The 12,355-nt window shown below is 35.7% G+C and overlaps 1 protein-coding gene across 9 annotated transcripts in view; it reads left to right on the top strand.

The window, feature by feature from the left end:
• LOC127523844 (ryanodine receptor 2) overlaps window positions 1–12,355 on the top strand; it is a 109,266-nt gene that overhangs the window by 79,819 nt on the left and 17,092 nt on the right. For 6 of the 9 annotated variants that reach the window (XM_051914957.1, XM_051914956.1, XM_051914951.1 and 3 more), the window contains 15 exons: window positions 1,546–1,680; window positions 1,915–2,027; window positions 2,104–2,200; window positions 3,712–3,818; window positions 3,906–3,957; window positions 4,045–4,095; window positions 4,646–4,745; window positions 4,828–4,907; window positions 5,379–5,455; window positions 5,700–5,773; window positions 7,319–7,336; window positions 11,295–11,375; window positions 11,796–11,884; window positions 11,965–12,093; window positions 12,169–12,273. In XM_051914957.1, the coding sequence (XP_051770917.1) occupies window positions 1,546–1,680; window positions 1,915–2,027; window positions 2,104–2,200; window positions 3,712–3,818; window positions 3,906–3,957; window positions 4,045–4,095; window positions 4,646–4,745; window positions 4,828–4,907; window positions 5,379–5,455; window positions 5,700–5,773; window positions 7,319–7,336; window positions 11,295–11,375; window positions 11,796–11,884; window positions 11,965–12,093; window positions 12,169–12,273 (1,308 nt within the window). The remainder of the gene's footprint in view (window positions 1–1,545; window positions 1,681–1,914; window positions 2,028–2,103; window positions 2,201–3,711; window positions 3,819–3,905; window positions 3,958–4,044; window positions 4,096–4,645; window positions 4,746–4,827; window positions 4,908–5,378; window positions 5,456–5,699; window positions 5,774–7,318; window positions 7,337–11,294; window positions 11,376–11,795; window positions 11,885–11,964; window positions 12,094–12,168; window positions 12,274–12,355) is intronic. The other 3 variants (XM_051914959.1, XM_051914958.1, XM_051914955.1) reach the window with 1 other exon arrangement.

Here is a 12,355-nt window from a genome sequence, read left to right as displayed (position 1 = left end):
AGATTTTCCCTTTTATTGTCCTGGACGTCCTCACGCATCGTTGACCCTTGAACTGTTGCATGTGTGTAACTTCCCCTCCGTTTCATCCCTCATGTGTCCATCTGCATGTGTCAGTACCGCGTTTTACATTTCAAAAAGCTGGTGAAGAGACTCATCATCATCTTAAAGTGGATGAAGAGTCGTCAGTGTAAAGCGGCGGGGCCAGAACCCGTCCCTCACAAGCGCATGCCGCTGCACAAGCGCTCCGGCACCCTGGACGTCCCCCAGCGGAGCCGCCCGCCGCTCCTGAAGAAGGCCTCGTCTCTGGACTTCACCTGCAAACATGTCAAAGCTCCTGTGAAGCAGCTCGAGCCGCCGCAGGCCTCCAGACACGTGTTTACCTGCAATAAGCTGGTAAGCTTGTGATCAGACGGTCTTTATGATCCTGAGAATCTGATCACACCGACGGTGATTTACAGTCAAACTGGCTGGAAGTCAGTGATGTTTAACAAGCGCTGGGAACTTGAGCCGACATGAGCTTAAGGGACAGTTCAAGTTGAGTTTAAAATCTCTCCTCAAGATCATGTTAGTTAACTAAATCTGTATAATTTGTAATGTATAATTTATAATTTATTTATTTATTTAAATACGTTATTTAATATAAATATTTACACATCTTTAAATATAATAATTATTATAATTTTATGAAAAAAACATTAATTGCATTGCCATATTTTATTGGCAATTAATCTTATTTTCCAATAAAAAAATAATAATGATGATATTATTTATATAAAATCAATATATAATTTACTATATATATATATATATATATAATTTAAATGCTTGTCATTTAAATTACATATTTACACATCCTTAAATATAATAATTACTTTTTTACAAAAAACATAAATTGCATATTTTATTGGCAATTATGCATTTTCCAATTAAAAAACATTAATGATGATATAATTTGTTTTATAATATAATATAATTATAATAATTACATCTTTCCAAAAAATCAAAAAAAAAAAAAAACATAAAAAACTTTTGTTACTTGAAATAAAATAAACTTTTAAAAATAATATTAAAATAAACTGAAATTTAAAAGTACAATATTAACTTTTTTTTATTTTTGTTAGTTGCCAAGTCAGCATTTCTCATTTTAATTTTGTTGAATTTGATGTACTAAAACAACAAAAACTGAAATAAAAATGAATAAAAACTGTATAGACATATTTTTAAAAACTAATAAAATGACAAAAACACAACAAAATTACTAAAGCTTAAACTAAAATTTAAATGACAAGAGAGAATATAAAAGTAGAAATCTATAATAATGTCTCAATGATTCTAAAGTAACACACTCAAGATACAGTGAGTATGATTGACAGCACAGCGACTGTGAACCTGCAGCGTTTGCATGAAATCCTGCATTTGTGATTATAACACGCATGTTCCTCATGTTCCTCATGTTTGTCATCCAGTGTCCCTCACTGCATGCTCACGTCGCGCTGCAGCTTCATCCTCTTCATCAGTGTCAGTGTCGTCTGTGTGTTTCTGCAGCTGGAGGATCCTGCGATCCGCTGGCAGATGGCGCTGTATAAAGACATGCCCAACCGCAGCGAGGACTCGTCGGACCCCGAGAAGACCGTCGATCGAGTGCTGAACATCGCACATGTGCTCTTCCACCTCGACCAGGTTAAACTTGAGCTCCACATACAGCTGATTCAGTCTATATTCTACACTATCCATATGTAAATGAGCTCTCTTATGATTGGCTGATCACAGTGTCATTCATCAAGACAGTTTCTGAATACTGAATAGGTGTTGATATGTAAATATGGGGGCGGGTCATATGTTAATGTAGCTCTACAGAAGACGATAGTGTTGTTCAGATCAGTTCATATAGTGTCTATGTGTTTGTTTGAGCAGGTTGAACATCCTCAGCGCAGTAAGAAGGCCGTGTGGCACAAGCTGCTGTCCAAACAGAGGAAGAGAGCCGTCGTGGCCTGTTTCAGGATGGCGCCGCTTTACAACCTGCCCAGGTGAAGATCTTCTGTTCTGCTGGATCTCTCAGTGATTCCTGAATGATCTGAGACGCTCTGATTCTCTGCTTTCCAGGCACAGAGCCGTGAACCTGTTCCTCCAGGGTTACGAGAAGTCCTGGATCGAGACGGAAGAACACTATTTCGAGGACAAGCTGATCGAGGATTTGGCCGTATGTAGCGATTCCTCACAACATCCGCTCATGTTTTCCCACGTCTTTTGATACGCACAGCAGGAGCTCTCAGTGTTTTCTGAAATGATTTCACTGGTTCACACTCTTTTGTTTTTGGTTCAATGAGGAGCCAGAATGACTAGAACTAGGGATGCACGATATATCGGCCACCACATCAGTATTAGCCGATATTGGTTTCTTTTTAATGTTACCGTTATCAACCCAATGAGAAAATTAGGGCGATATATTAAAGCCGATAAAAAATTGATTATTTCCTTCAGCTGAGACACTTCAAATGCACACTGTTCACCATGATGGTTTTAAATTGCTTGAAATATGATTGAAATCACTTTGAAAGGGAAAATACAGTTAAGTACAACATTTGCAGCGCAAGTCTGTCATATAAGCTACATAAAATTATACTGAGAACAATACTGTGAAAGAATGTTGTGAATTCTTTGTATGCCCGTGTTTCCTGTGCATCCACAAAGGAGTTACAATTTTGTGTATATATTTATTGGCCAATATATCGGTTAGTGACTTTCAAATATAAAGAATTATCGGTTATCGCTATCGGCCAATATATCAGTTATCGATTTTCAAATATAAAGAATTATCGGTTATCGCTTTTGGCCAATATATCGGTTATCGGTTATCAACTTTCAAATAAAAATAATTATCGGTTATCGCAGTTGGCCAATATATCGGTTATCGACTTTCAAATATAAAGAATCATCAGTTATCGCTATCAGCCAATATATCGTTTATCAACTTTCAAATATAATGAATTATTGGTTATCGCTATTGGCCAATATATCGGTTAGCGACTTCCAAATATAAAGAATTATCGGTTATCGTTATCGGCCAATATATCTGTTATTGGTTATTGACTTTCAAATATAAAGAATTATCAGTTATCGCTATCGGACAATATATTGGTTATCGACTTTCAAATAGAAAGAATTATCGGTTATTGCTATCGGCCAATATATCTGTTATCAGTTATCGACCTTCAAATATAAAGAATTATCAGTTATCGTTATTGGCCAATATATCTGTTATCGACTTTCAAATATAAAGAATTATCGGTTATTGCTATCAGCCAAGATATCGGTTATCGACTTTCAAATATAAAGAATTATTAGTTATCGCCATCGGCCAATATATCGGTTATCGACTTTCAAATATAAAGAATTATCGGTTATCGCTATTGGCCAAAGTTTTCATATCGGATGTATCCCTATCTAGAACCTAAAGTATGGATCCTTGAGTTCTTCAGTGTAAATCCACATGAAAGACGAGTATTGATTTCTTCTTTCTCCTCTTCTCTAGCTTGCCTTCCTAAACTAACTTTCTAATAGAAGGTGCTCTAACTGTACGAACACACATAAGTCTGCAGTGGTTTTGTTTCCTCACATTTGTAAACTGTGGTAGATAGCCTGTATTTCATCTGGTGGTTGGCGTGTTTTAGCGTATCTGAGGGTCTTGCTTGAGGCTGTTTGGTGTTTTAGAAAGCAGGCGGAGAGGAGCTGTCAGAGGAGGACGAGATGACCAAACACATCGATCCCTTACACCAGCTCATACAACTCTTCAGCAGAACCGCGCTGACAGAGAAATGGTGGGTTTCCTTTCTCCTATTAATATAGTTCAAACCACAATGATTTGTTGATAGATGCCACATCGATCTGTTGTTGTTTTGTTGTAGTAAACTAGAGGAGGATCATCTCTACATGGCTTACGCTGATATCATGGCCAAGGTAAGACTAGTTTAGATCTGTTCTTAAGAACATGCTTTATAAGTGCTTCTGCTCAGATAAATGTGCTGTTTGATTGGTCACTCACAGAGCTGTCATGATGAAGAGGAAGACGATGAGGAAGAGGTGAAGAGTTTTGAGGTACGTGTCCGTCTGCGTGACTCTTTCTGAAGGCCGATCCTGTTGAAATGTGTTTGTTCGTGTTCATGCGTGATTATCCTGATCTCAGATCTCTTGTCATCTCAACTCAAAAACTGCTTACGGTGGTCTTAACTGGCCTGGTTTTCACTGGTTTTAGAGGCATTTTGAGTCCTTGATCTTGAGCCCAAGACCTGCAAACCACCTTAGGCTGGTTTATGCTGCAATGTAGACTTACATCTGAGCTGGTTTTGCACATGCACACTTTAAAATGCCCTGAAAGACATCTGTCAGTACTCAACCACGTTATATATGGCATCACATAACCCAATGAATAAAGCCCTGACTCCAGCTGAAACCACTTTAGACTGAAAACTGGTTTTTGGCTTGATTTCCAACTGAGCTGGTTTAAGGTGGATGATCAGGTGGCATATTAGCCGACATAAACCAGCTGAAACCAATCTAAGCTGGTCTTAAACAGATCTCCCAGCCTGACAAATGACAAAACCCCCCTAAAACATTGTGTGAGATGCTCTTTCCCATCTGTCTGCAGGAGAAAGAGATGGAGAAGCAGAAGCTGCTGTATCAGCAGGCCAGACTTCACGACCGCGGCGCCGCAGAGATGGTGCTACAGACCATCAGCGCCAGCAAAGGTCAGAAAACCACACACAGTCCTCAGAAACTGATGCGTGTTTGTGATGATCATGGACTGATGGGAATGTGTGTGTTGTGCAGGAGAGATGGGGCCGATGGTGGCCTCCACGCTCAAGTTGGGAATCGCCATACTCAATGGAGGAAACTCCACAGTTCAGCAGGTACAATGTTTGTTATGATTTTGTTTTGTTGCTGTCCTTGTTGTTGTCGTCTGCTGGTGTGCTATTTGTCCCGCCTCTCTTCCACTGTGATTGGATGGCTGGATAGAAAGCGACAGTCATGAGTGCTACGTTTTACTCAGTTGAACATTTCTCAACTCTTGTGAATGAATCAGTGTGAAATAAACGTTAAGCTCCTCATCACATGGTGCTCCAATGTAAAACAACTGAAAAAATACGCTGGCCTTAGGAAAAAACGCTTTGGTGGACACACGGCCTAATTTCAAATAGTTGTGAAGTAAACTATTAGAAGTATTTGCAAATAATATTTTAAATATGCACACATTAACTCTTATTCATATGTAGGGATGGGTATCGAGAATCAGAATCGATTCCAATTTTGCTTATCAATTCAAACGATAATTCAAATGATACCCAAATATTGACGTGTTCGATCTGCTTTTTGTCGTGCAGAAAATGCTGGACTACCTGAAAGACAAACGAGACGTTGGATTTTTCCAGAGTCTGGCGGGACTCATGCAGTCGTGCAGGTACGACAATGACCGAATGTAACGATGATGTAATAATAACTGATTATAGTCAAGTCAGCTTTATTTCTTCAGCGCTTTATACCACAGATTGTTTCAAAGCAGCTTCACAGAATCAATGATGCAAACTTCATCAAATAAGAGACGCATTCAGATTCTGCTGTACAGAAGACAATTTCCAGATCAATTCAGTTCAATAACCATGTCGATGTTGCAAAGTTCATCAGTGATGATGTTTGTGCTCCAGTGTTCTGGATCTGAACGCGTTTGAGAGGCAGAATAAAGCTGAAGGTCTCGGGATGGTGACGGAGGAAGGATCAGGTATGATTTATTTGAACACAAACACCTGATTTATAATCAATAACTATGATCATGTGAAATAACTGGTGGTTTTTTCAAGCATGAAATCGTCATGTTCATTCCACTTGATTTATCATGCCATTTCTGTGTTAATTTAGTTGAGTTATCGATTTTAAAATACAGTAATGCTACTTTTGTGTTGAGCGCACGTATCCCAGAATCCATTCTGAAGATGTCTCTGTCAAATTGAGTTATTTTATCCTTTTTCTTTATGTTTGTGAACGAGTGTGTGATGATGATGATGATGAATGCTTGATATGGTCTTCAGCAGAAAAATTTTTTTTCGCAAGGGTGCAATGAGAAATAAGAGCACTCAACAGTGTGCGTGAGACACTCACCCTACCCTAACATGTGCTGTCTTTGATAAGTGACCCTTTTGAAAATTATTTTCAAACCTCATTTCATTTGAGTCTCAAAGATGAAGCATGAATTTTATATTCCTTGAGTTCTTTTTCAGGTTTCTTTATGTTTGCTGTGTTGTAACATGACTTTTAAAGGGATAGTTCACCCAAAAATGAACACTCATTTACTCACCGTCATGACGCTCCAAACCGACAAGAGTTTCTTCAGTGGAATCTTTATATATATATATATATAGACTTATATATATAACCGTTCAAACATGTGGGGTCTTTATGATTATTTTGAAGTAAATTAATATTTAATACTATAAATATATTAATACTATATATATTATTTTAGATGAATATTCTTGCATTATTATATAGGAATATTTAGTTTGTTTTGGAGTAATTTTTTTTATTGTTTTAGAGTATATATATATTTATATATAATATAAACTCAAATTAAAGTCATTATTGTACATGTTTTTGGAGCTCAACAGCATCTTTTGCCTTTTCTTTGACTGTAAAGAGCTTCATGAACATTCTGTGAATCATCTGTTCATATTCCACTGATTAAAGAAGGTCCTGCAGGTTTGAACTGAAACGAAGGCGAGTAAATGACGGAAGGTTCATGTTCGTCTGCACTATTCCTTTAACCTGCACAAGTGTTTTTCTCTCTCTGACTCTTTATTTCTCTCTGAATTTTGCCTTTTTTTCTCATGATACCCTCTCTAAACAGTTCTGCACTTTATTCACTCAGGTTTGGATTCAATCAGCATCATTTCTGCTAAAGTCAGACACGGTTTCATCAAACCTGTAAGTTAAGGTGAAAACTTCTGGTTACGTATTTAAACTAGTCCTAATCAGGTGCGGCACAAATCCATGAATCCATGTGTTTCTGTCCCACTGTAAAATCTCATTGGTCCTCGTATAACAGTTCTGATTGGCTGTGATCAGTGCGGACAGATAAATCGGTTGTCGCACCTGGTTAGACACGTGTTAGTGTTAAAATCGCATCATGTGATTGTTCAGAATGGTGCTGATTGAATCCAAAATCAACAACGACTGACCTTGTGACCTGTATGACCTCTCACTTTTTTCTTTCCTTTTTTTCTTCTTCTTCTGTTTTTTTGGGTTAACGTACCGTCTTCCCCTCTCTCAGTCATCACTCATGAGCGTGGTAATTATGCCTTCTGCCGTTTGCTGTGGTTTAGCTGTGTGTGACCCTGAGCCCAACACCTTCCCTCTGCCCCGCCCCCGCTAGAGCTCTAGCCAATCACGCGCTGGCTTTGCTCTCAGGATATAGAGATCAGAGATGTAAGAACAGGGACGCTGTTTTGGTTAGAGAGACACCGACACTCGTTTTGACCGATAGACGGCAGTGTTGACATGTAAAGTAAGTTCATATTTAAGGGTGTTTCTTCAACTATGGGCACATTTGCCAAATTAAACACATTTTAATTTATTTGTTTACTAACAGTGTCCAGCGATGGACAGACGTGATCGCAGGAGAAATTTTCACTTTAGAAATGTTAATTTCACTCTTAAATCTAATCTGTTTAGATTATGATTATTTTAGAGGAATATTCTTATGTTATTTTATAGTAATATTTTTTTTATTGTTTTAGAGTAAAATATATATTTTAATTTTTTTAGATATGTTATTTTATGTATGTATGTGTGTGTGTGTATATATATATATATATATATATAGAGAGAGAGAGAGAGAGAGTAATATTTTATTATTTTACAGCATTATTTTCCATTTTTTATTATTTTAGAGGAATATTTATTTTAATATTTATTTTTATTATTTTTTATTATTTATTTAATATTTATTTTATGGTAATTTTATTATTTTTGCTGAATTATTATTACTTTATTATTTTAAATGAATATTTATTTTGTTTTGGAGTAATATTTTTTTTTTTTTTAGATATGTTATATTTTTATTATATTTAGAGGACTATTTTTATTATTTTTGAGAACATTCTTTATTATTTTATGGTAATACTTTTTTATTATTTTTGCAGAATTGTGTTTTATTATTTTATAGGAATATTTATTTTGTTTTGTAGTATTTTTTTTTAGATATGTCATATTTTTATTATATTTAGAGGAATATTTTTTATTATTTTAGAGTATTAATTTTTATTATTTTAGAGATTTTTTTATTATTATTTTAGAGGTCTATTTTTATTATACATGAATATGTTTATTATTTTATAGTAATGTTATTATTTTTGCAGAATTTTGTTTTATTTTATAGTTTTGTATTATTTTAGAGGAATGTTTTATATTATTTTAGAAGAATTCTTTATTCTTTTAGAGTAATATTTTTTTTTAACTTGAATAGGAATATTTATTAGAGCTTTTTTTTTTTACAATATTAACAGGATAAAGATTACTTTTGATAAAGACAAAAGTAAAAAATACTGTTTATTCAAGGAATTGTTTTATTATTTTAGAGGAATAATTATTATAATTTTAGGGTAATATTTTTTATTCTGTTTTTTATTATGTATTTGTGACTGGTTTTTAGTATGAATCAGTGTCAGTAGTTGCAGAAACACCCGCTGATTGTTGCAGCCTATTAAAAGCAGACATGCGTATCTGTGGGCGGATCTGTAGTCTGTAAGCTCCTCCCCTTCCTGCTCTCCTGTCAGGCTCTCAGTGGCGCAGCGGCTGGGTGTTCGGTTAGGAGCGTGTGTCTCTGTGGTTTGTTGTGGTCAAGCTGCTCTGAGAGGATGATGATGATGATGATGATGATGATGGTCTCTCAGCAGCAGTCGCCCCAGTCTCTCCTTCCTCTTCCTCTTCCTCTTCCTCCCTGATGGGTCTGAGCTGTTCAGTTGGTGTCGTGTGCTGTCGTTCCTGTTGTTTCTTTCACTGTTTTTCTTTTTGTTTCTGGTCAGGCTGTTTCTTTGCTCCACATGTTATTTTCAGAGTGATTGTTTTTGTTTTCTTGTGTTTTTCTGGAGATCAGTGTCGTGTTTTCTATCGTATCATCCATCTGCATTTCTGTTGACTGGTTTCGTCATGCGTCATCCCTTCAGTTTGGCGTTTTAATGCTGGTGGGAATGATGGACCAGAGGAAGTCTAACCAAACCACAGATAACTGTGATATTTCATACTGTGTATTTACATGTATTCTTATCATAATGTGTAGTAAATGCAAAATGTGGTGTCATTTTGTATCTTTGCATGCTGCATTCGGAGTTATTTGTAATAATCTGAGCGTGGAGTTTCTGGTTGATCATCATACTGACGCTCAGCTGAAAGTGCGTTCGTCCTCCGATCTCAAACGACAGTCAAAAACTCATAAAAACTCTCATATTTGCTCTGTTCCAACGCTGAAACTGAGCGCTCTGCATAGACAGCAGCTCTGATTAGACTTTACCGTTTTTCATCATTTTTTGGTAATAAATGAATTATAATTACATTAATAATGAACGTTTCTCTCATTTTTTACTCCTCATAAGGAAAGAGTAAAGAGGTTGTATCCTCTGTGAAGGACACATTTTCATTATTATTTTTAAAGTAATATTTTCAAGCAACATTTTTTATTATTTTAAAAATGTTTTTTATTATTTTAGAGTTTTTTTTTTTTTAAGAAAAAATTGTTTTAAAATTTTAGTGTAGTATTATTTTGAATTAATATTTTTTTAAGTGTATTTTTTGAGTATTGTTTTAGAGTAATAGTTTCTGTTGTATTTTTTTATTATTTTAGAGGAATATCTTTATTGTTAAATTTTTTAATATTTTTATAGTAATTGTTTATTATTTTAGAGTAATTTTATATTATTTTAGAAAAATTGTTTTAAAATTTTAGAGTAGTATTATTTTGAATTAATTTTTGGGGAGTATTTTTGGGAATTTCTATTGTCTTAGAATTTTTTCTATTTTAGAGGAATATTTTTATTATAGTTTTTTATTATTTCAGAGTATTTTTTATTATTTTACAAAGAAAATGTTTTAAAAATATATAGTATTATTATTTTGAATTAATGATTTTTTGGAGTAATGTTTTAGAGTAATAATTTCTATTGTCTTAGAGAAATATTTTTCATTATTATTTTAGAGGAGTATTTTTATTGTTACCATTTTTTATTGTTTTAGAGTATTTTTCATTTTTTTTTAGAAAAATTTGTTTTAAAATTTTAGAGTAGTATTATTTTGAATTAATTATTTTTTAAGAGATATTTTTGGAGTAATGTTTTAGAGTAATAATTTCAATTGTCTTAGAGATTTTTTTGTATTATTTTAAAGGAATATTTTTATTGTTATAGTTTTTTTATTATTATTTTAGAGAGATCATTTATTTAAGAGTAATATTTTTTATTATGTTGGAGCACTATTTTATTATTATTTTAGAGCACTGTTTTATAAAAAGATTTTAGAGTACTATTTTTTGTTTTGGAGTCATGTTTTCTTTTTTGTTATTATTTTTTATTTGATTATTTTGCAATATTTTGCAAGATGCAATGCTGCTTCAGAATTTGTCCAAAAAGAAACGCAATGATGCCGTCTTCCTTTCGGATTCACCTGTGCATCTTATCATGCTGTCTATGTAGGGAGCTCACTCGGTTTTGGCACAGAATCCCTCAGATACTGAACTAAAGGAAAGTTAAAGCACTTTCAGGTTGGCTTGTGAGAACAACATTTCTGTGTTTTTCTGGAGGTTATTCATAGTTGTGACACTGGTGTTTAGAGCACAGCTGCTCTTCCTCAAATACTGTGACATTCAGCAACATTTGCCGTCATGTTCCTCCCGCTCGATCAGAGCCGCTCTCTGTCTGCAGACGTCTCACGGATCAGATGACACCCGTCAGATCTCTCCTGTCATCTTACAGTGTTTTATAGGAAGCTTGTGTCTTCGATACCATGACTGATGATCCCAGCATATTTCCAAATATATTCCCCAAATATAAAAATATTTTTATTGCATTCATTTAATCTTCAGTCCTCAATGTAATCTGAGAAGATGTGTAAATGCTGTACGACTGTAGGGATCTGACCCGTGACCTCTGACCTCAGACGTCTGAGGACGGGAGCTCATTTACAGTGTGTGTGTGTGTGTCAGTGTGTTCACACTCGTGATCACAGCGGCTCTAACGTCTGACTCTGCTGCCGCGCAGGTGAGAAGGTCATGCAAGATGACGAGTTCACCTGCGACCTCTTCCGCTTCCTCCAGCTGCTCTGTGAGGGACACAATTCAGGTGCGTCTCACCTGACCACTGAGGCTTCATGCCTACTAACTATCTGTCCTGTGTAGTGTGTCATAGTGTTGGTATAGTGTGCTATATGATTTTTATATATAAAGACAGAATTAATACTATAAAAAATGTGTATCTATATATTTACAGTTTTTACGCAGTTTTTCTCTAAACTTTCCCCCGGACCTCTGCTGTAATCAATAGTTTCTTAATATGATGTATTTCTGAGTAAAAAAGCCTTATGAAAAATGTAGAACGAGATTTTGTCCATCAGGAGTTGATTAGATCATGAAAGGTAGGCGTAACCACATTTACAGTGATTTGTTGACCTACAGTTATTAATCACATCCTTCATGTTCAGTATGATGTTGCTTCGCCTTTTTATGTAACGATAATGACAACAATTGTGTGTCCGTGCATCAGATTTTCAGAACTACCTGCGAACGCAGACGGGTAACAACACGACGGTCAACATCATCATCTCGACGGTGGATTATCTGCTCCGAGTCCAGGTGAGCGGTTCCTCCGTGAACACCATCTCCATCATGTTCTGATAACACACATCTGACACGTGTGCTCTACGCGTCCTCAGGAGTCCATCAGTGATTTCTACTGGTACTATTCTGGGAAAGACGTCATCGATGAACAAGGCCAGCGGAATTTCTCCAAAGCAATCAATGTAGCCAAACAAGTCTTCAACACTCTCACAGAGTACATTCAGGTACGGCCGATCTTCCACATGTGGAAAAAATGCAGACGAAATCCATTCATCTCAATAATCGTTGTGTGGTTTCAGGGCCCTTGCACAGGGAATCAGCAGAGTCTGGCTCACAGTCGCCTGTGGGATGCAGTTGTTGGTTTCCTGCACGTTTTTGCACATATGCAGATGAAGCTGTCTCAGGTAAACATCTACCATGATGCTCAACAAACCCTCTAAAACCCCAGTTACCCCCAGTTTAGTTACTGTGATATTATTTGTGCTG

The sequence above is a fragment of the Ctenopharyngodon idella genome, chromosome 12 (assembly GCF_019924925.1).
Source record: "Ctenopharyngodon idella isolate HZGC_01 chromosome 12, HZGC01, whole genome shotgun sequence".
Classification (NCBI taxonomy): domain Eukaryota; kingdom Metazoa; phylum Chordata; class Actinopteri; order Cypriniformes; family Xenocyprididae; genus Ctenopharyngodon; species Ctenopharyngodon idella.
The sequence above is the reverse complement of the archived record's forward strand: the minus strand, read 5'-3'. Positions and strand labels throughout refer to the sequence as shown.